The sequence below is a fragment of the Parambassis ranga genome, chromosome 7 (genome assembly GCF_900634625.1).
Source record: "Parambassis ranga chromosome 7, fParRan2.1, whole genome shotgun sequence".
Taxonomy (NCBI): domain Eukaryota; kingdom Metazoa; phylum Chordata; class Actinopteri; family Ambassidae; genus Parambassis; species Parambassis ranga.
In genome coordinates this window covers 16,574,475-16,595,444 of record NC_041028.1, presented here as the reverse complement: position 1 = coordinate 16,595,444, position 20,970 = coordinate 16,574,475, and the positions used below count along the sequence as shown (strand labels likewise).

General features: G+C 40.9%; 1 protein-coding gene across 2 annotated transcripts in view; it reads left to right on the top strand.

Moving 5' to 3' along the window:
* The window catches only part of sema3bl (sema domain, immunoglobulin domain (Ig), short basic domain, secreted, (semaphorin) 3bl), an 86,437-nt gene that overhangs the window by 39,508 nt on the left and 25,959 nt on the right, over positions 1-20,970 (top strand). For both annotated transcript variants that reach the window (XM_028409062.1, XM_028409061.1), the window contains 2 exons: positions 11,681-11,841; positions 17,037-17,099. In XM_028409062.1, coding sequence (XP_028264863.1) covers positions 11,809-11,841; positions 17,037-17,099 — 96 coding nt within the window. In that variant the 5' untranslated portion in view covers positions 11,681-11,808. The remainder of the gene's footprint in view (positions 1-11,680; positions 11,842-17,036; positions 17,100-20,970) is intronic.

Here is a 20,970-nt window from a genome sequence, read left to right as displayed (position 1 = left end):
ACCTGATCTAAAATCCAGGAAAAAAAAAAAAAAAAGCCATGTCAGACTTTTTCCACTAAGCCTAAGCCTGAGGTCCATGGAGCATTGGAAAGCAGGAAAATGTTTTAAAACGGTGTTCATTGTTTTAGTGATGCTTGACACGTGTCTGCAATTTATTTTAGGCTATGTATGAAATCTTCAGCCTGTAAGCTCAGTGACCAACATTTAAAATGTTCATTACAGAAATAATGGTGTTTTTATAAGACAAAGTAGAAGACGCTGACTAAAAATCTGGGTAAAAGTTCTAACCCTTTATTCAGTTCAGCTGTAATATTGTCAAATTGTACATTACATGATTAACATGGATCACACTATAGCAGGAAAAACTCATACCACACTTTTACAATGAACTTGTAGGTGAGGAGTGTATTCTCCCACCATTCATCACCATATAGTGCTCTTTTTAAGCTAAAATTTGTATTTTTCTCTATGTACTTTACATACAACATTTATGACTTTCATTGGCCATATTCAGGGCTTAAAAGGGTACCACATGCATTATTAGGTGGCTGAGTTTCTGCATCCACAGTGTCCGCGAGAGTTCATGGACATAAATACCGACACACTGAGTATTCAAACATTTCACTATTTCACAAATGTTCCTATAGGCCATCAGTTTTAGCTGCTGTCTATTTTTTTCTCAAACTGTATTTGAGTTCTGACTTTAGTTCTGACTCAGAATTCAACTCTGAGGAAGTCTTAAATCTATTTCCATGTGTCCTGTTTGAACTGCACCACAGCATATTGTAACATACAGTAATGCAATAGTTCAAAATGTAGCCTTTGTTTGGTAGTTTAATGATATATCTGTATGGTTACATATATATTTCACATTATTTTATTTTGTGCTTTTCTGTATAGCACATACAGTAAAAATGGTGAAATGAAAGGTGCACAGAAGTGCTTTTTCCATTCATGAAGTCTGCCATATTTATTTTGGAGCCTCAGTGACACCATGAAAGGTTTCCTGTCTGGCATTTACAGACCCGCTGACAGAGGAAACCCACTACATGTTCCTGACATGTGAAGGATGAAGAAGGAGTGTGTGAGAGGAAGCTGGGTGCAGATATGTTAAAGCATAGACATATGTGTCTCTGTAGGTTACGAGCGAGATCTGGCGGTGTGTGTTGTGTGAGTAATATGACATATTGCTTCTGTGTATGATCTGAGATGCTTAAATGTGTGTCTGAACTGTGTGCCTAGAGAGGGGAGCAGTTGCCTCTAATGCAGACATCTGGGCTCCTTAAGGTGTCACTTGTGTGTCATGTGGCACCTCTCTTGTGACAACACAAGAGATGGCAACCTGGCAACATCACATATGCACAGATGGAGGGATTAGCAACAGAAGGAGAGACACTTGACTATAAATGTGTGAGCGATGGGGAGCAGGGGTAGATCACAAAGCACAGATGGAGGTTGGGGTGAGGTGCCCTGGGTGTTAGGATGTCCCCTGCCACACTGTTTTTTGCTTTTTATTGAAAACGTCATGTTGCTCTCTAGATTGATTTAGACATTAAAACAACTCAGCTAGGATTAGAAAGGTGCTTTGTGTCAAAAATGAGGATTTGCTTCATTTTGGCAGAATGAACTGATCTGAATGTGATCTTTGTTCTGATGATGTGATTCACATCAGACTTTTCAGGTCTGAATGGACACACAAATCCAGCCATCACTTTTGAATCAGACTTGATTCTGTTGTGTTGATGTGGTCCTGAACGTGATAGTGGTCTAATTTGTGACCCTGCAACACAAAGGACAACAGTCATGTTGTAATCTATTCAGCGAGGGTGAGGGTGACCTGAGTGATCACATCAACAATAAACTGGACTGGTCAGACAACACAGGTGTCCTATACAAGAAGAGCAAAGGTCACTTTAAAGAACTTTTTATTAGACCATCAGAACTTTCTATGCAGTGGTCTGCTGGAGTGGCAGGATGACAGACAGGGACAAGAGAACCCTGGACAATCTGGTCAAAAGGGCTAGCTCTGTCCTGGGATGACCCCTGGACTTACTGGACTCCGAGGTGAGAGGAGGATGTTGGCCAAGCTGTCAAACATCCGGAACAACGCCTCTCACCCATATGAGACAGCAGGGACCTTGAGTAGTCTCATTTAGCCACAGTCTGCTGCAACCTCAGTGCAGAGAGGAACGCTACCAGAGGTCCTTTGTCCGACAGTGGTCAGACTGTACAACAACAGTGTACCTGTGTCTGTGTTTCATCATCTTCACACTCATTCACACAGTCAGTCTGACTGTGATTAAAACTTAATGCAGAAACATAGTCCAACAAAGTTGTGTGCAACAGATTCCCTAAAGGGTCAGTACACACAGGCTCCTGTGCCTGAACCAGCTCTTCGGTGTGCCTTTTAATGCTGGCAGGAATCAACTGGCTGAAAGATGAAGTAAAGAGGGGAATGTGCATGAAAGAGAGGAAACATCAATGAATTTCAAAGAGGGGAAAAGGAGGGAGGTAATGAATGAGAGATCTGTGAATGTGCAGAGAAAGCAACTGATGGATCCTTGAAAGAGAAAGAGTGAATGAAGAGAGGAAGAAAGGAGTGCTAGAGAAGATGGACATACCAGACGAATGCAGATAAAAGGGGGTCATGGTGGGGGAGAGAGATAAATAGAGGGAGAGGGGCTGGTAGAATGAAAAGGAAAAGGAAAGACGGGAAGTTTCAGGAATGGAGAGGAAAATTAGAGTGGTGGAAGAGTGACAGATAGATGGATTAAAAGCAGAGAGGAGCTAACCTGAAGGCTGAAAGACACTGGTCCCTTTGAGAAGCAAAGGTTGAGGGTTCAAGTCCCAACAATGCGCCTTTGACCATCTGTCATGTAGATTACCAAGCAGTCCACTTACACATAGGAGTTATGGGAGATGTGTGTGTGTCTTAGCAGGAGTATCCTATGTCTCCTTTCTTTTCTGAAGTCTTTATGGCTCTTCGCTGTTGTTGGACTTATGTGTAAGAAAATTTTGGTGTGCGTCTGCTGAGAACAAAAAAACGTCAGTGGTTGTTCTAGCAGGAACATTCCAAATTACAGCAGTAGATCCTCACCAAGGGAGGTTCAAGCCCTGAAAAACTATTTATCTAATCTGCTGACACACCCTGAAGAGTGAAGACACACTCCCTGCTGTCCACCAGAGGTCTGACCTTCTATCTGCTGTGTTACAAGTTGTTCTTGATAACAATGTGTTGTAGAATGTGTTTGACAAAGCCGCATATCTGACTAGAGGTACTTAGTCTTAGACACAAAATGCTGTCAAATACTCCCTACAAACTACAGTTTTTGTACCACGTGTTTTTTGAAATGCTGACATCATCAACTGTTTTCCTTAAGTTCCTGAAGATTCATTATTATTAATATGGATGAGCCATCCATGAAGTCACCCATATTATTTCTGATGAGCAGCTCTGAGTCTAGCTAAAGTCCTTGTTAAATCACATGGCCAAGTTAGCACCTGTCTGTCAAGCCCTTACCTATGCAAAATTTTGAATGAAACAACCCTTTACAGTTGTCACAGGTAGGGAACTTAGGATAGACTCACTTTTGTAGCCAGCCCCAAGCCATTTGGCAGCCTTTGTTTAAATTTTTGTTAAATATCGTGCAAATTATTCGGTAATTAGAATTCACCACTAAGATGCGTTGTGGAGTTTCTTTGGTTTATCTGTGGATGCTTTGGTTTCAATTGTTCTTCTGGTTTACTCTGTGATTCCTTTGTAGCCATGTTAAAAATAAACTCTGAGCAAAGCTTTCGTAGTCTGATGGATGTTTACACAAGTCTTTTGTCTGCAACCCGGACACTGTCCCTGTGAACCTGGTAGTATGATGTCACTAGCCAGATTCGCTAGCCGCATTTGCGTTCAGACTCAACCCACCTCCCGGATGTGGATCTAGCTTTAACTGTATTTTGCGCAGTTCAGATTGAGAAAAATTATTGTACAAAGTCTGAACAGGGTCTAAGACTAAGAATGTCTACGTTTTCATATGCAGCTGTGTTTTTCTGTTATGTCTCTCAGAATCACATATCTACAAATCATTCAAACTAGAGCCACTAAATCAGCAGCATGAAATAATTTTCTACTCTACACACATCAGGGTCCTCTGGGACTTGCAACTTGATGTGTAATTTATAAGTGATAATTGGTTATAAAGAGCTATGCTGCCAGTACTGCAGTGGTCTCAATTAGCCCATGTGATCGGATAATAATTGTCTGTGTTTGCTTCAACTCGCCAACAATCGTTTGGATGATCTGACAGCACAACACCCTGTCAAACAAAAGCCCATATATAATGTCTGCAGTACATGTCCACCCAAAGCTTGCAATGCATTAGACTAATCGCTGTAAAAACTCTCTTGGACTAATGTTGAGCTTGGCCTCCTTATGCATGTCACCGTTCGCCAAGTGCATGCTGGGTTGTGGTGTTGAAATGACAGATGCCCTGCCAGTGTTTTATGGTAGGCCTTGTTGTTCCAACTCGAGGAAGAAACATCACTCCACCTCTCTTTTTCTCTGGCTGAGATAGATAAACACTGTCAGCTCCGCTCATATCTTTTCACTGAAGACATTAAAGGATTACCAGGAATTACATACAGTACAGCTGGACCTCCTAGAGTTCAAGCACACACACAAAGTGAAGAAAAATCAAAAATCAAATTTAAAAACACACAATGTCTGTTCTTGTGTTGTGGTAGTGTCCCACTATTTGGTACTTTGTCTCACAACCAAAACAATGTGACAGAGAAACAGGTCAGAGGTGATGGGAACCTTCTTTAATCCAAGATGGGGAACATTACATGTCTCACACACAAACACACACACACACTGAGTGGCTGCCTCGCCTCTCAAACAAATGCAATCAATTAGTTCCACTAGAGCTGCCGACATGAAGAGCAGCGCTGTGGGCTGACATATCAATTAAACGGCAGCTGACAAACATGCAAACACTGCACTTAACTGATACCAGAGGAACACTCAGTGTGTGTGTGATTGTTGACAGACGTAGTTAGCAATCTTGAGTGTTTCCAAGCAAACAGCTCTCAAACTTTGTATTTTACATATAATTAAATCCATATTTTGTTTAGTAAAACAATGCAAATGTGCTTGTGTTTGTGTTTTTATTATTTTTAATATTTTAAATCTGTTTTTTTGCCAGATCTGCAGCACATAAATTACACTACTATCACTAACAATAGAATAAGTTGATTACATGTAAACATATAAGCAAATATAAAGTATTATAATTCAGAGAAAAATTATAACAAAAAACAGCAGCAAGAATAAATCTTGGATTCCTCTGGGATTACTGAGATTATAGTAAATTAAAAAAAAAGTTTCTGGACAGGAGAGATGAAGTGATACACGCGTGTGGTACAGTTGAGTAATGGTGTTAGAGTGGATTAAAAATGGCTGCAACAAAACATGAAAGTGGACAAAAGAGGAAGATGAATTGAGAGACAGCAGGCAGCTGCCAGGGAGGGAGGTAGAGAGAAATGATGGAATGAAGTAGGAGGGCGATGAGAGTTGATGAGGATCGAGGGTGATGAGGTAACGCACCTACGCTGTGTTTTGATTGGCCCATGGGGGAAGATCTGGTAACAGGAATACAGATAGGTGTCACGTGACAAAGAAGGCTTTAATATGTCAGTGTGTGAGCAGGAACAGAAAATAAAGATGGAAAATAACAGCAATGTGTGCACTCCCTCATCACATCACCGGCGGTGAGGAGCAGGAACAGGTTGGCAGGAAATCCCAGGACTTACTCTGTCATGAGCTGTGTGGCCTGTGGTATTACTGCCAGGACAGTTCCCTGTGAGTTCCACATATCTCATGCAGAGATTTAATGGCCGTAAGTCATTTTCCATCTCACACACAAGCAGAGAATGTAAAGGATGAGAGGGAATACGAGACCCGGGAGAGGAGGAGGAGTGGGAGTGGGAGTAGTAAGAGGAGGAGAAGCACCATGAGAGGACTTTTTGTGCACGCAGCAGATTCCATAAATATTTGGCACTCTGTAATAATATACAGCCGAGATCTAATGATACCCTGCAATGCCTGTCAGCGTGGTAATGAGTCTGTGTGACAGCGAAATGTGTCAGCTCGCATATGAAGGGACGGATTGAAGCAGGGACTTACTGATTCAGGAAGGTGTGTGTGTCTCTGTGTGTGTGTGTGTGTGTGTGCGTGCATACGTCTTTCTGGTATGCATTTTATAGCACAGGGGGTCTAATAGACTTCAGATGTGTCCCTCTCTTCAGCTGAGCCAACAATAACACTGATACTATCGCTTATGGGCCTACATAAAGTCTGCATACAGTTTAACATAGCTTACACCCTGCCCGTGCCCAATTTGTATGTTAGCGATGTCAGCATGAGATTACATCTCTTTTTTTTACTCTGTCGCTCCCCCTCTGTTTTCCTGATTTTCTGCACATAACACAACATTGATAAATCAAATGAAAAATATTGCAAATAGAGACTCATTTAATCCTAGGTGAAAATGCACAACTAAAAATATATAAAGTGCAGCTAGAAAAAGATGTGTAAAAACAGTAATAAGTGACCAAACATCTGGTGATAATCAGCTAATCGGCTGCTCTGTATGACCGCTCTCCAAAGTAAGACTTGTAGCTCAGAGGGGCTTGTTTTTGTAAACTACGTTAGTTTTGATGTACTACAACGCTCAAGTCTGCTTGTTTATCTTCGGTTCCAGGTGTAGCTGCTAGAAAAAAGCTGGATAGAAAGCTAAAATGATTGGCTAGACAGCTGAATCAGTGACTTGTCGATATCCAATAGCCGCTACCGTTATCCATCCATCCATCCATCTTCTATTAACGCGCTTCATCCTGCAGTGCAGGGTCACAGGGGCTGAAGCTTATCTCAGCTTACTCCGGGTGAGAGGCCGCTACTGTTATTTCGGCTGGAAACCTCACAAGATCGCTTGTAATTCTTGTCCAGATTGGGAGCGCTTGTTGTGTTTCAGGGGGTGTCCCAAAGCCTAATCTAAACTTTGCAGACACTTCGCTGTCGTGTAACAAAGTAAGAAAAACATACCCAACACCGACCAAATACATACAGGAAATGGCTGCTTCATATGGACACAATGAATATTAATAATTGAAATCGGAATTTAATTTAGGAAAGCAAAATTATTAGTAAGAATTATTCATGCATATGAATATTAATAATACTATGTTTATTTGCTCATTTTGTCTATAAAATAATAATGGTTAAATTGTAGAGAATCTAAGCTTTCTAACCATGTGTAACATGCCCATAAAGACAAAGGTGTAACCGTGGTTAATGTTATGCACACTGAGGAATTAATTCTTGGAAAGCCCAACTGGGGCTTCGGCGCTCCGGTTGTAAATAACAGGCTGCTCCACGAGACGTATTGCTGCATCTAATATAAGAAGAAAAAGAAAACAGATGCGATTAATTTCCCCTTATTGGTTAGATCATAGAAATATTATGCAAAACAGCAGCGGTGCAAAGTTCCCGTCTGACTCGTACATTTGAGAGACACTGTAAACAAACCTCTAAATAAATTACTGCATGCACATCTTTGTAGTGGGGTAGACTGCAGAGGTCTGACAGTGAAACCAGATGTATTATTGCGTGTCGCTTTGGTTTGGCTCCTCAGCTGTTTATCGATGCAGCATCAGCCCGCTGCTTTTAGGGAAACGATACACATCATCAATGACAGATGTTCTGCGGATGCTGAAGACGCAGAATGGATTAAAAGGTGGAAGGAAGAAAGATAACGAAGCAAAGGGGAGAGAGAAAGGAAGATGGATGAACTGACATGAAACTGAAGACATGCTACTTAAAGGCACCATCATTAGAGGAACAATAACCAGAGAGGAAGTTAAAGATGGATTGACAGGAGAGATAGAGGATGACAGAGAGTAGAGAGAGGTTAAACAGACAGGTGGATAGACAGCAGGAGAAAGGGGAGGTGAGACACTGGTGTGATTTCCACAGTAAGGCGATGAGCTGCTGCAGTGATAACAAGCTGCAGATGGAAGCCATTAGCTCACCTTGTGTCTCTAAATGTATGTGTGTTAGTGTCTTTGTGTTATATTTATGTGCTTACATTTCTGTTTGGCTGGAGTGTTTACATGTAGGTGATTCATGGGAAGATTGTGTGTACATGAGCTTGAGCTTGACACATGGAATCAGATAAATAGTTGCCCCATTTATAGATGAAAGTTCAGGAAACTGGATCTTTCACAGTGTTGTGCATAACGTAATGATCGAATAATCTGTCAGAGCGCACTGTGCTCCTCCGGTGTAAACACTGGGACTTTGTTGTTTCCCCCCAAAACTAACAGGGACATGTGGGGGATAAAAATGCCTCAGAAGCACTCATGTTTATGCTCCCAGCAAGGAAGCTCCACAGTAACTGTAGCAGATTAGTTTAAAGGGATATTTTCTATAAGAAGGGGCTGTATGAGATTATTATCCATGGTCAGTAGGATGTAGAAGCCAAGCAATGAGCTCCTGTACCCTTTCAGCTGTAACACACTCCAGACATCTAAAAAAAGAAAAACTATTCATGAAGTGTTTGCTATATCTAGCACATGCCATAAAGAATAAAGAAATAAATCTATCCTCTATTCAAAGCCACCAGACCCCAGTGACAAAACTAGTATAAAAACACAAAATGTGTGATTTTGGTCTCACAACACCAGACCAGCAACTGCTTGGACTCAGGAGGGCTGTATACAACTTCTGTCCCAGATCATAACAAGCTTTCTGACAGTGAGGAAAAGCAGCGATAACATGCCATATATACACTATATGGAAAAAATGATGTAGACACCCAGCCCCACTATATGTGTTTGCTGGATTCTAGAAGAGAGAAAGATTTATTAATACAATAATTGAGAATGTGCATTGACGTCCTAGACCCCGTCGTGAGGACCACATCCGAAAGGGGGGAAAGCTCGAGCGGAAAGGCCACTGATCAGAAGTTCAAGTTGTAACAGGAAGCTGTAGGAAGCTGTACAGAAAATGCAAAATTATTATCAAACTCCTAATTACATGCTCAAAAGCTGCAGTGATAAGTATATGAATGAAAGTTTGGTTAGTCTAGAAACAGGAAGGATATTTGGCACTAGTTTGTCCATTATATGTCAGAATGCATTGATTGATTACCGTAATCATTAAAAATCAATGAATAATTCCTAATCATACCGGAGGACATTTTAAAGCCTTCAATAAGGAATTTGCTTTTTCTCTCGCTTGCTCTTAAACTGTCATTGAGCTTCAGTTTCAGTCTCTAAGCTAGACAGCATCTATCCTCCACTATCTTCACTGTCAAAACAAAGAGGTGTGCTGTGAACATTAGAACTCACCCCTAACAGTCTTAGCACACAAGGGCTCTCACCTTCAGCATACACGCCATACTCGTCATACTCCACGTCTTGTCATTTTTCATCACTCATTCTCCAGTTGGAGGTCATCACAGGGCTCAGAGCTACTTGGACAAAGTTAAATAGTGGAGACAGACAGACATATTGTCTGAAGATGTGCCGAGGTGTCTGTATGTTCTGCTGATAAATGGTGTCATGAAAACACAGATTGTACCCTCTACCAGCCTCATGTGTCAGAATAAGTGCGTGTGAGAGCTAGATTTATAATAAGTGGTGCATTTCTAGCATCTTTGATTTGCTAAAAATGCGATAACATTTTACAAAATATTTACATCGTCACGCATAACTGACAGATTTGGTTCGATTGTCTGTGAATCCCAAAATGAATGGATGCAATCAACTGATTTGGAGCTCTTGCGCGGTTGCAGTGTCACAAGTCGACCTAATGATTAAAACCATAAAATGTAGGTTGGTGGTTTGCATAAACTCCTGTTTAATCCAGAAACAGGCAAAAAGGTGAAGCATGAGTGAAGCCTAAGTCAATACCTGCCAGTGAGTACAATAAAAATTCACCCCGCAGCTGTTGTGGTAAATTATCTAAAGGCCAAAATTGTTTTTTATTTCTTTTGTAGCAGGCTATAAACATGTTTATTTCTGCTGTGAAGTTGGATATTTAAACATGGAGGTCTGTGGGGACTGTCTTACTTTTTTGACCCAATCCCCAGAGGCAGCACAAGGAACAACCAACTCCATGTTGGTTCTATTTCTCAGGCTCAGAAGTGGTCATGTGGTCCTAGCATTTGGTATAAATATTAAACAGTAACACACATTTTTTTTACATTGTGAGACAGGTGGATTCTCGTGAAAAAGACTTTAGGCTATCTTTAGATTTCGTTGTAAACGTGGCATGTTACAATGACATAATAAAAGCCCATCCTGTTTCCTGTCCTGTTTAACAAACCATCTGCTATGTCAGATTGCATCTAATACAAATCAGGCTCATCTTTCATTTTATCAGTCTGTCATTTTTTTTGTCAGTTCCAATAAATCAGACTTTATCTGTCCTGTGGCTTTCTGTGCTGTCTCATTATTTTCTGACATTCACCAGCTCTCTTCTACTTTTAACTTTCTTTCTCTAACTTTCTCTGGCTCCCTGTCTCCCTGCAGTATATCCCTGATGCCTTCCTACTTATGTATCTCCATATTATTCTCTTGCCAGCAGCATAAAAGTTTTTATATGCAGTCCTCCTTACAACACTGTTTCCCTCCTTGCTGCCTTCAGAGGATTTTTCTGTAGCAATGTTTAACAGGCTTACTTGACGTCGGTTGGCCTCGGCGGAGGACAGTGTTTCACCAGAGCTGCCAGGCAGCTGGGTTTTGATTTGCCTTCCGTGAAGAACCTATTAGAGAATAAAACATGATGAAGTTAGGGTTACAAACTTTTGACGGCCCTCTCGCTTCACTGTAATATTTCCTCTGTATGAGGGTGATCTAGGATGAAGCTGTTCTGAATCCCTTTGTTTATATCTCTTGTGTGTGTGTGTGTGCCTGCAGATAGAGGAGCAGAGACAGAGGAAGAGTGTGTGCTTGTAGACTAAAAAAAAGTGGACGTGTCCTGTTACTGTGAGAGAAATGTAGAGTTGTACTGAAAGCAGATTGAGTGTGTATTTGTGTCTGTGATGGACAAGGTGTCACTGGTACACGGGCCCCTTGTGTTTCACTCAGTCATTCTCTTGCTGAGTGGCGAGTGACGTGGGTTCCTTTCTCACCGTATGTGCATGGGGTGTAGGGGAAACAGAAAAAGGAGCGTGACAGATGAGTGATGAGAGACAGCCAGAGAGGACTCCTCCACCAGGAGTTTGGCATGCCGATGTCTAATAGACGGGCAGAAATATGTGTTTGTGTGAGACAGTGAAAGAAAATGTGCACGACAGGCAGGAAAGCAGTGGGCTCATGGCTGTGTGTAACTGTGTGTGTGAGTGACGCATAGACAGCAGACACCCCACGTCTATCTGAACTTGAATTCAACTCGATCTCTGTGCACCTTTTGATACTGAAGCTGCTGTCAGATAAACATATTTGCCTCCTTCTATTACAGCTTAATTAACCATGTTTTACATTAGTTGGTTTTATTAAGCCTACCTTAGACAGGTGTATGAGAGAAGTTCGGAGCAGACATTCTCATGGTGGTGTACTGGTGTGTGTTCTGTGTGTGCTTCTTAGATGCTCACCCTTTTCCCCTCTCTCTCTCTCTCTACAGACCTGCTGTCCACCAACAGGTCGTCTGTCTTCAACGGTGTACATGGCCAGCTGTCTCTTACCGCCATCTTCCTGGATGAGTACCGTGACCGTCTCTTTCTGGGAGGGAAAGACATCTTATACTCTCTCATGCTGGGACCTGCCAGCACTGACTCCAAAGAGGTGAGGGATTCTATATATGCAGCGTTCGGCTGTGATGATTGATGCACAGTAAAAGATTACTTATTCCACAGTCTACATTTATCATTGCATTTTGATTTAAGTTCCAGCGATTCTGCATGTGGTTTTAATATCACATCAGTGATATATGACTTGAAGAGGTATGTGTAGAATTTTGTGTTTTTCCTCCTGTGCAGAACATCTGTTAGAGTACTCTATAAATCAGTCATAAGTCAAAATGATGTCAGCTCAAACCTGTACAGCTGTTATATTTCAATTCATTGCTATTGGATCAACAAAACTGTGTTGAAATTAATAAAGCGTATACAAAGCTCAAACCCGTCCTGTAAGTACAGACCTAGTGTAGCCAGAATGGACGTTACCATCTAGTGTAATGTGTGACTAAAACAGCATAACATGCTAAGAACCAATGACAAAGCTCGTTGTTGGATCTGTGTGGTGTTTGATGAGATGGTGATAGATAATAAGTTGACAGATAATGACTATTAAATGGGATGATAACAGCTCACAACAATGGATGAGATGACCTCTGGTTGGTAGAGGAGGGAGTGGATGAGAGTGATAACTACCATTTACTGGGATGATAACAATATTAACAAGATTTACATCAAGATTAACCTGCAGGAACATGTCCATCTTTTCATAAATTAACCTTTGTGAATCTCATATTTAATGGCAGAAAGACATGATCACTATGATCCAAAGGTCAGAGGTCATCTTTCTTTTATATAGATCACAGATTTGCGGTTCAAATAATAATAATAAAGTGCAATCTGTTGGAGTTTATGTCACATTAATGCAGCGATTTGGTTTATGTAAGAGAGTCCAGATGCTAGACGTTAACAATTATGGAAAAAAATGTATTTCATATTAGAGTGTAATCCATATTTAATGTAATTTATTCTGTGGAACAGTAGACCTGGATGAGTTTTGCTGTGATTTGTGGAGTTATTATACTTTTGAGTTATATCTTCTGAAGGTTTTTATTGGAGGACTCTTGTCATCAGGGAAATAAGTGAGCTTAAAATTAAAACAGGATTTCATTTCATGTTTTGTTTTTTTGTAGAAGACTGGTTCAGGGGAAATGTGCTTCATTTATATATTATTCATTTTTCCAGTAGGGCATCCAGCAAGTACAGCACCAAGCATGCTTTGTGTTCCATTAAACTGGTTTCCAGCAAGAACTAAACACGAATAACTCTAACATTTAAATCCCCGGTGACTGTGTGCTTCAGCTGGAAGCAGCAGTGTTTGTGTTTTTGTGCTCATACATAGGTCAGAGATATTGTGATGACACACAGTCAGCCAGATGTTGCCCACCATGCCTGCCTGTTAATTCTCCTTCATCTCCTCCTCCTCCTCCTCCTCCTCTGGGAGTGGGTCTCGTGTGTGCTGTAATCTGTTTGAGATTTAGTACCAGCATAAAGAATAAAGAATAAATACACTCCATTAGCCGGTGCTAGAACAAAAAAATATTGGTGTTAATGTTGCTACGGCAACCCCGCTTCTTAGATGAAAATGCTATGTGTCACCACAGCTAATCCCTGCATCAGAATCCTAATCTCAGGATCTCTAAAGCATTCCCATTTCCTGACCCTACTGAATATTAGATTAAACTTAAAATTTCCAAAATAAAAATAATTAGTCTAAATTATCATGTAATGAATGTGGCTAAAAGAAATTACTCCACTTCTCAGAGATGTCATTTTTCTGTTATTTATGTTGGAACTATTTAATGGAATGGCACAGGCATCAATGAAATCTGTTACACCGGATTTTAACTTTACTGCATGAAAGCTTACATTATCTATTTATTTTGGCATAAAAACTTAGTTCGCTGCCCTTTCCCCTATAAATCGGACCAACAGTGAAGACATGGATGTAATTATAAACACAAGGCTTTAGTTGAATATAAGTCAGATGATATTAACTCAGTGCATTCTGCCCAGAACTGGATCATCATATCTGGGAAGTGGAAAAATCATTTTAATGAGTATTACCCAGCAGAAGGCAAACAAACACAGGCTGAATGTAAATGCTTCATATGATTATTGCAGGGAATAATAAACAAATTGGATTGATATTTGAGTGACATCTTTGGTAGAAGTACATGTAAGTTAGTATGTTTTAGAAAGTTCAGACAGTTTGCTCAGTGTGTGCTCTGCTCTCTCTGCTCCCTGGGTAATTTTGGTGCCCAACCCAGCTTTGAATTCCTTTGGCCTTAAAAGGTTACACTGCAAATGCAGTCTTATGAAAGGCTGTGGTGTTTCAACATTCAGAACTTCTCAGGGGAAATGACTTTTTTAATCTCCTGAACTAGGTTTAAGGTTCCTCCATCCTGATTGATGATACATTTCTGGTCATTTTATGCATAAATGTAGTGATCAGAATGGACATGTTTGATGTTACGAGGGGTAGATGTCACACACTCTTATTCATGATAAACTCAAATTTAAAACTAAAGTATATACATCATCTTAAATATTAGACACTAGTAAGTAATCCAGCACCTGTTTAGTGGTTGCCATGGAGAGAGAGCTGGTTGCCATGGTCTTTAGAAAAGAAAAGAGGCAAAGTGATGACCGCAAGTCATTTTTTAATAAAATGTCTTCATGTGGCTGCTCTCGCTCTTCCCCTCAGAGTTGTGCATCTGTGCGTAAAATGTGTGATTTGTGTGTTTTTGTACAGTCAATTTGAGTTTTACACCTTTGAACTTAGGACATGTTGGCTAGTCCTGGTTCAGATCGTGTTGTGTTCTTTTTGTATGCAATTTGCACATTTTCCCCTCGCCTGTGTTGGTTTTCCCCCACATACCAAAGATGTGCATGTTAGGTTAAGTTTTAAGTTTGTACTTGTTAAGGTTAGGATAAGGGGCTAAAGGATTGTTTTAGTTTATCCTAGTAGTTTGGCACAAAATCATGTCAGATGAGTGGAAATACTGATAAATAGACAGTGTGTTATCAGTGGACACCCAAGCTCGCAGGAAATGTGGATCACCCACAAAGACCACCAACCTTTTGACACACTTTGTCCCCCATCATCCCACAAATATGACCACAGCAAAGAGCATGAGCTGCTGATAGATTTCTAGCCTCGAAACAATATATTAAATTCTTCAATGAGCTTGAAAACACAAATAGTGATTTCAAATGATGTGAATGTGAACAAAAGGATTTCAGATTACAGCACAGGACCTCATTTGATGATAAAAGTTGTTTCTGCAGCTCCTGTCTCTTTTGAAGATCCTGTTTATTTAAAGAGGAAGATAAAAGTTGAAATTAAAGGACAGCAGTCTGTGTTTGTGATCATCACTTGTTTGAAGCTTTGGCTAGACTTCTTCTCAGTTTAAACAAATATCGCCGTTAGTTCAAAGATCAGATAAATAACAAACATGAATTATGTCTGAGGTTGGACCGCAAATAAAAGAGCACTTTGAATGAACTGAAACAGATAAACAGAGGCAGGAACCCATGTAGCTGTGGGAGGTCGGCCATATTTCCTAAAACGTGCAAAGAGTGAGATTCTTGTGCACGGGATGGAAGACTTCAAGTCTGACTGACTGAGGCCGCTGCCAGCCAGGTTTTCTGGGCAGGGCCGATTTCACAGTGTATTAGTTCAAGTCAGGCATGCTATCATGCTGCTTTAGCTCAGACCATAGAGTGTGCCAGACCTTTTCAAACGAGTCCAGGATCATGCCAAAGAAGCAGTTCAGCGATATAAACAACATTAAGCTCTAAGATTAAGACAAGTCATAATGCTCATTTCAATCAGGCATAAAGCGAATCATTGTTTCTGAATGATTTTCATAATTGTAAACTTGTACACAAAAGCAGTTGCTGGCAGTAATATAGAAGCAGGGAAGTTATTTTCCATAAGCTCTATGCATTTATATGAAGTGACACTGATTGCTTTCTAGTCAAGATTTAGTAGATTTATATGAAGCAGACAGAAGAGGACGGCTCCTCCTGCACAGCTAACTGTTAAGCCTTTGTTCCTCTTCAGAATTATGGCGACAGAATGGCGGGGCATTAAGTCAGCAGCGAATACACTTATAGAGAGAGCCAGGCCAGCAGGACGTGTCACTTTAGACACCCTTATACTGTATACAGTAAGGCTTTATGTCCTAAAGCACACACTGGTTTAGTGTGAATGTGTAGCAGCTTTTTATGGGGTCTAACATGGTTCATGTTGTGATCCACAGATTGACACGGTCTTTCCTTCCTTCTGCTGTCGTTGTCTCTTCTAATTTACACCCTCTCTAATAACCCTATGGCTATCATTGCAGCTTCCGACACACACCACATGTTCTCTGTATACACACGAACACACACAGTCAGGGCCATTTGTTTCCCTCTCTGGTTTCCATTTTCCCTCTTAGCCAAAACAAAGTCAGTTTCCTACTAGACCAGACAAAGGCTTATTGTCTCAGACAAACCCTCTGGTAGTCTGCACGAAACTACAGCATTATACACGTCATTGAAGCTCAGCTGAGAGTGACTCGAGCTTTCCTGCTAAGTGGTAGTTTGTTTTCTCTTTTCATTTGCAGACAGCAGTGTGGAAGCCGGTCCCATTGTTTCAGGTCCAGATTTTATTTTATGCTTATCTGAGATTCACCTCATTTACTTATTCAGTTGGCAGAAAGGTTTGGGACTTTCCCAATCAGTCATTCTGGGACATATACTGTGACAGCTTGACCTGAAAACTGAACTGAATTCTACATGTGTATTTTCTTTTCTGTTTTAAACTCTGAGTAACCTTCAAATGATACAAACAATGTGGGTTAATGAGAGAACGTCAATCAAAAGACAAATATCTATCGGATATTCTAAACCAAGCACATCTGCTGGTGTGTAGGGAGTACAATTATGTATCTGTTTGTTTCAAACAAGCCAAAGTGTAATTCCTTAAACATTTGGCTGCCTGCTGCAAAGCCTTTGTTTCATCAGGTGTTGAGTATCTTTGCCTAATTTGCTTCTGATTACCAGTAAAGAAAATAATTCCCATATAATGACACAAACGCTGATTATTATGTTTTGATTGCATTAACAGAACTTGTGAAGCTCGCACAAAGCAATTATCTTTGCAGCAAGGCTGAATATTGTGGGTGTTTGCATTATTTCACAGTAGTGAAGTAATTAATCATCGCAGTCTTTCGCCTCCTTGTGTTTTACCCATAGATCTACTGGCCTCCGTTACCTGGCAACAGAGACAACTGCATTCAGACAGGGAAGGACCTTCAGGTATGTATGCTGGTTTTAACACACAAAACTCCCATCCTTCTGTCTTTTCCATCATACCACCTGCGTCTTACCTATATAAAGTTACTTCGTGTCAACAGGAAGGTCTCACTGATGGTGTATATGTGACAGAAAGAGCGATGTGTTCCTCTGGCAGAACTAAATACACAGTAAATGGGATAGGTTTAATGCCATGTTGTATTATGCTGACACTGCTGTTTCCTACCTCACAGCGTATGGGACTCTCTGCTCCTTCCCATTCTCAAAAATGTACAGTTACAAGTTACTTTACTGACTCAGCATGAGCAATGGAATTTTTTGAGAGGAAGTTAGAGTACCGGTACCCAGAGAAAACTCCACTTAGAAGGCTGTTTTGATCCAGGAACCTTTTTGCTATGAGGCGACGTGCTTACCTTTACCTTACCACTGTGCCACCCGGAAACATATTTAACCCTTAAGCTTTAGTTTTTAATGCTGGCTTTGCCACCGTTGTCCCCTACCTACCTCCTAGTTTGGACTTTTGCATCCATGTCTGTCACATAATCGGATAGCGCAGGGTGATATATGTTTTGTTTTATTATTGTGTTATTAAGCCCACAGTTATTGATGTAATGGTACAAAACCTTCCACTGGCCAAGATTGATGTAAGGAAATGTGGTGTTTAGCCAGTTAGCTGTAATTTAGCTCCATGAAATGGACCTGGCATTGGTTGCTTAGCATTCAATTCAATTTTATATTATTAAAACTCAGCTGCTTTTTGTGTTGTGGCACAGCATAGTGTACTTGGCATACAAAACACAGAGCGAAATAAGAGTATAGGGTAATGTGTAATCAACCTCTAGATACTGTTATTAAGTACACAAATGCAGACACACACCATGAAGACACACAATTTTGCACAGTTTTCAGTTGCTTATTACTAAAAGTCATGACAGTCACCTCCATCTGGAACAGGTTAGGTATGGTGTGTGTGTGAGTGTAGCTGAAGGTGTCTGAAGTGGCAGGTGTGCCTTGGGTGTCTTATATCAGTTTTATTAGGTGTTTCCTGTACATGCTGTTCAGAGGGAATGCTGTGTGTGTGTGGGTGGGTGTGTGTGCTACTGTGTTGTCTATAGTGGGGAAGAGGCATCATTAGACAAGTCCTTCAACAGCCTGTGTGTAACTCATGCTGCCTTATTTGTAAAGAGTGTGTGTTTGAAAGAGATGGAGCTGTTTGTCAGCTTTTGTTAAACTACGCAGGCATCGTCCCGCATTCCTTCACGTTTCTGTGTGTTTCTGTGAGTGTTGTAGTGTCAGATTAGATGGATTACTGCCGTATCCCTTGGCATCTACAAAGAGAAGGACACATACACTTAACACACACATGGCCACATATGTTACATCTCATGTTTGCTGACTGTTAAACACATTCTGAAAGGTGAAAGTTGTAAATTGAAATTGAACTTTTGTGCGTTTTTGGTGACTTACAATCAAATTTGTTGACAGATTTTTTTTACACAGAAATAAAATTAAAACAATATGCTCTATATATGCTCTACAATATTTGTCTCAACAGAGTGCAGCTGCATGACTGTTGTCCATATGACATTGAAAGCCAGTGAAAAATACACAAATCAGGGTTGTACTTTTATTCTCTTTAATACAGTGTGTGTGTCTCTAGCTTCCCACCAACGAGTGTCTCCCATCTTGAACATGTTTTTACTGATGGTCTTTCCTCCCAGAGTCACAGCCTCATGACCTTCAGGATCATTAATCACAGCTCAGACAAATAAATACCAGGCAGGAGGGTGGCACTCGCTAACTTAAGAAAAACGTGCAGTGTCTTACTCTGTCTGCATCTTCTGCTTGATTATCACATCATCAAGCAGAAGATATCACATCCGACAGTTATACCTTCATGATGGGGCAAAACAAAGGAATCCAGAGTAATAGGATGAGTTCAAAACCACATTCTTGGATGGCAGCCTCCACCACTGTGGGCTGAAGCGTTGTCTTGGTGGAGGAGCACTCCTCATGTCAGCTTCCTACACTGAATCTTCTTGATTTTCTCCAGTAGCTGTCTCCACAAAGCGGTGTAGAGAGTGTGTCCTTCAGCAGAACCCCCCTTTGCATTCCAGAGTACAGAGGCCATACCTTGCCAGCAGATGGCCCTGATTTGGTTTTCTTGGGAAACGGGTGATATGGTGGTACAGTCATGCCTTACAGCAAAAAGGTTCCTGGTTCGAATCTAACTGGGGCCTTGGATTTGGTATGGGGGAGAATACTTTAGTAACGCTGGTTAAGAAAAGGGATGGATGGATGAATGAATTGGAGACAGAGACAGTTTCAACTGCTCTAGTTGGAAAATCTCATTCCCGGTTGCCCATTCCTGGAGAAATTCCTCAGGATCTGCTGAAAACATGGGCAGATTCTCAGACGTCTCCTGACGTGTTTTCATGAATTATATTTTTTCTTGCATTATCCTGTCATGGATCTGTCAGTGGTCTTCTGTGTTGTGACTGTAGCCAGCTTTTCCAGGTTCTCTTTGCAGTCTTGATTTCGTGCGGGTCACATCTTCATCATGCTGTATCGAGCCACCTCCACAAGTTCTGCCACCATGTCCTTTATAAGGGATTAGGACCTTAAGATTGAGGTAGCAGATGACTGCTCAAAAGCCAGCATCTGTTTTCTTTGACTGTACTGATGTAATATTCTGAAACATGCAACACACATGCATAATGGTTTAAACAGAGCATGCATACAATGACAGCTGTTGAACTCTTCCTGTGGTCCTTAGGGCATCCTTTTATCAGCCCTCATGTTTGACAAAATAAGGTCATTGTCATGGTTCTTCGGTGTTTTGTTAATGGAAAAAAATATGTTTTAAGTGTTGGTAAATTTTCATTGCAGTCTGCCAGGAAGCTAAAGTAGGTGCCTGTGGTTTTCTCTGCTAAAATGAATCTTTGATTGGTCACATGGTGGGAGTAGTGGGTATATATTAGGAAAAAATCCTCTCATTCACTTTGGCGAGTGCTTTTCACCATGACTGAATGGTTTCATCATTTTCTGGAAATCAATCAAGAAAACTGCTTGCTTTGAGGATCAAACAGCTGCTGAGACCAAAGACCACAGAGCCGTTCATCCAGCTGTCCAGCTTTGAACTGCTGTCATGATGTTTGTGTGTGTCTCTGGTTGTGTTGGTGTGTGATGTCCTGTACATATGCATATGTGTGTGTCTGTGAATGTGTCAGCCATCATATCCTGTTAGTGCTACAGAATTGCGCTTATTTCTCCACACTGAACGTTGGCATTTTATACTGGAAACTGCTGTCTGTATCCAAACCTGCCTCCCCCCGCCCAGGTCACTTATCCTAAAACATGTTTGGCTGCTGCAACTCCCTGTTGGCTACACCATTGTGCACTAATTACCTGGCCCATAACCATGAAAAGTTGGTGTTTCAAACATGCTTTATCATAACTTAAAGCGTTTCTTGGTGAGGTCAAGGCAGGGTAGGCATGGAAGCATTAGATATGCAGGTTTTGTAACTTTTTGTTGTCATTTACTCATAGCTAAAATCCACAGTTTACTTTGTAACATTAGCAAATAAAGTAGTTTACAAACTGGGAGTCTGGTCTGTCAAGCTGATAAGTGGCTAAGTGGGGCTACAAGCATCTAGAGCAGTGAGTAGTCATGTGACTATGCTGCATTTTTAACAGCTTTTCACTTCTAGGGATATTATTTAGGCTTCAAAAGTCATTTTCTTGGTGACTATGGTCCAGCTGCCTTGAGATCATTGACAAGTTCCTCCTCCATTCCAGCCTTGTGTAGGTCCACAGTCTTGTCGCTGACATCCTTGGAAAGCTCTTTGGTCTTGGCCATGGTGAAGAGTTTGGA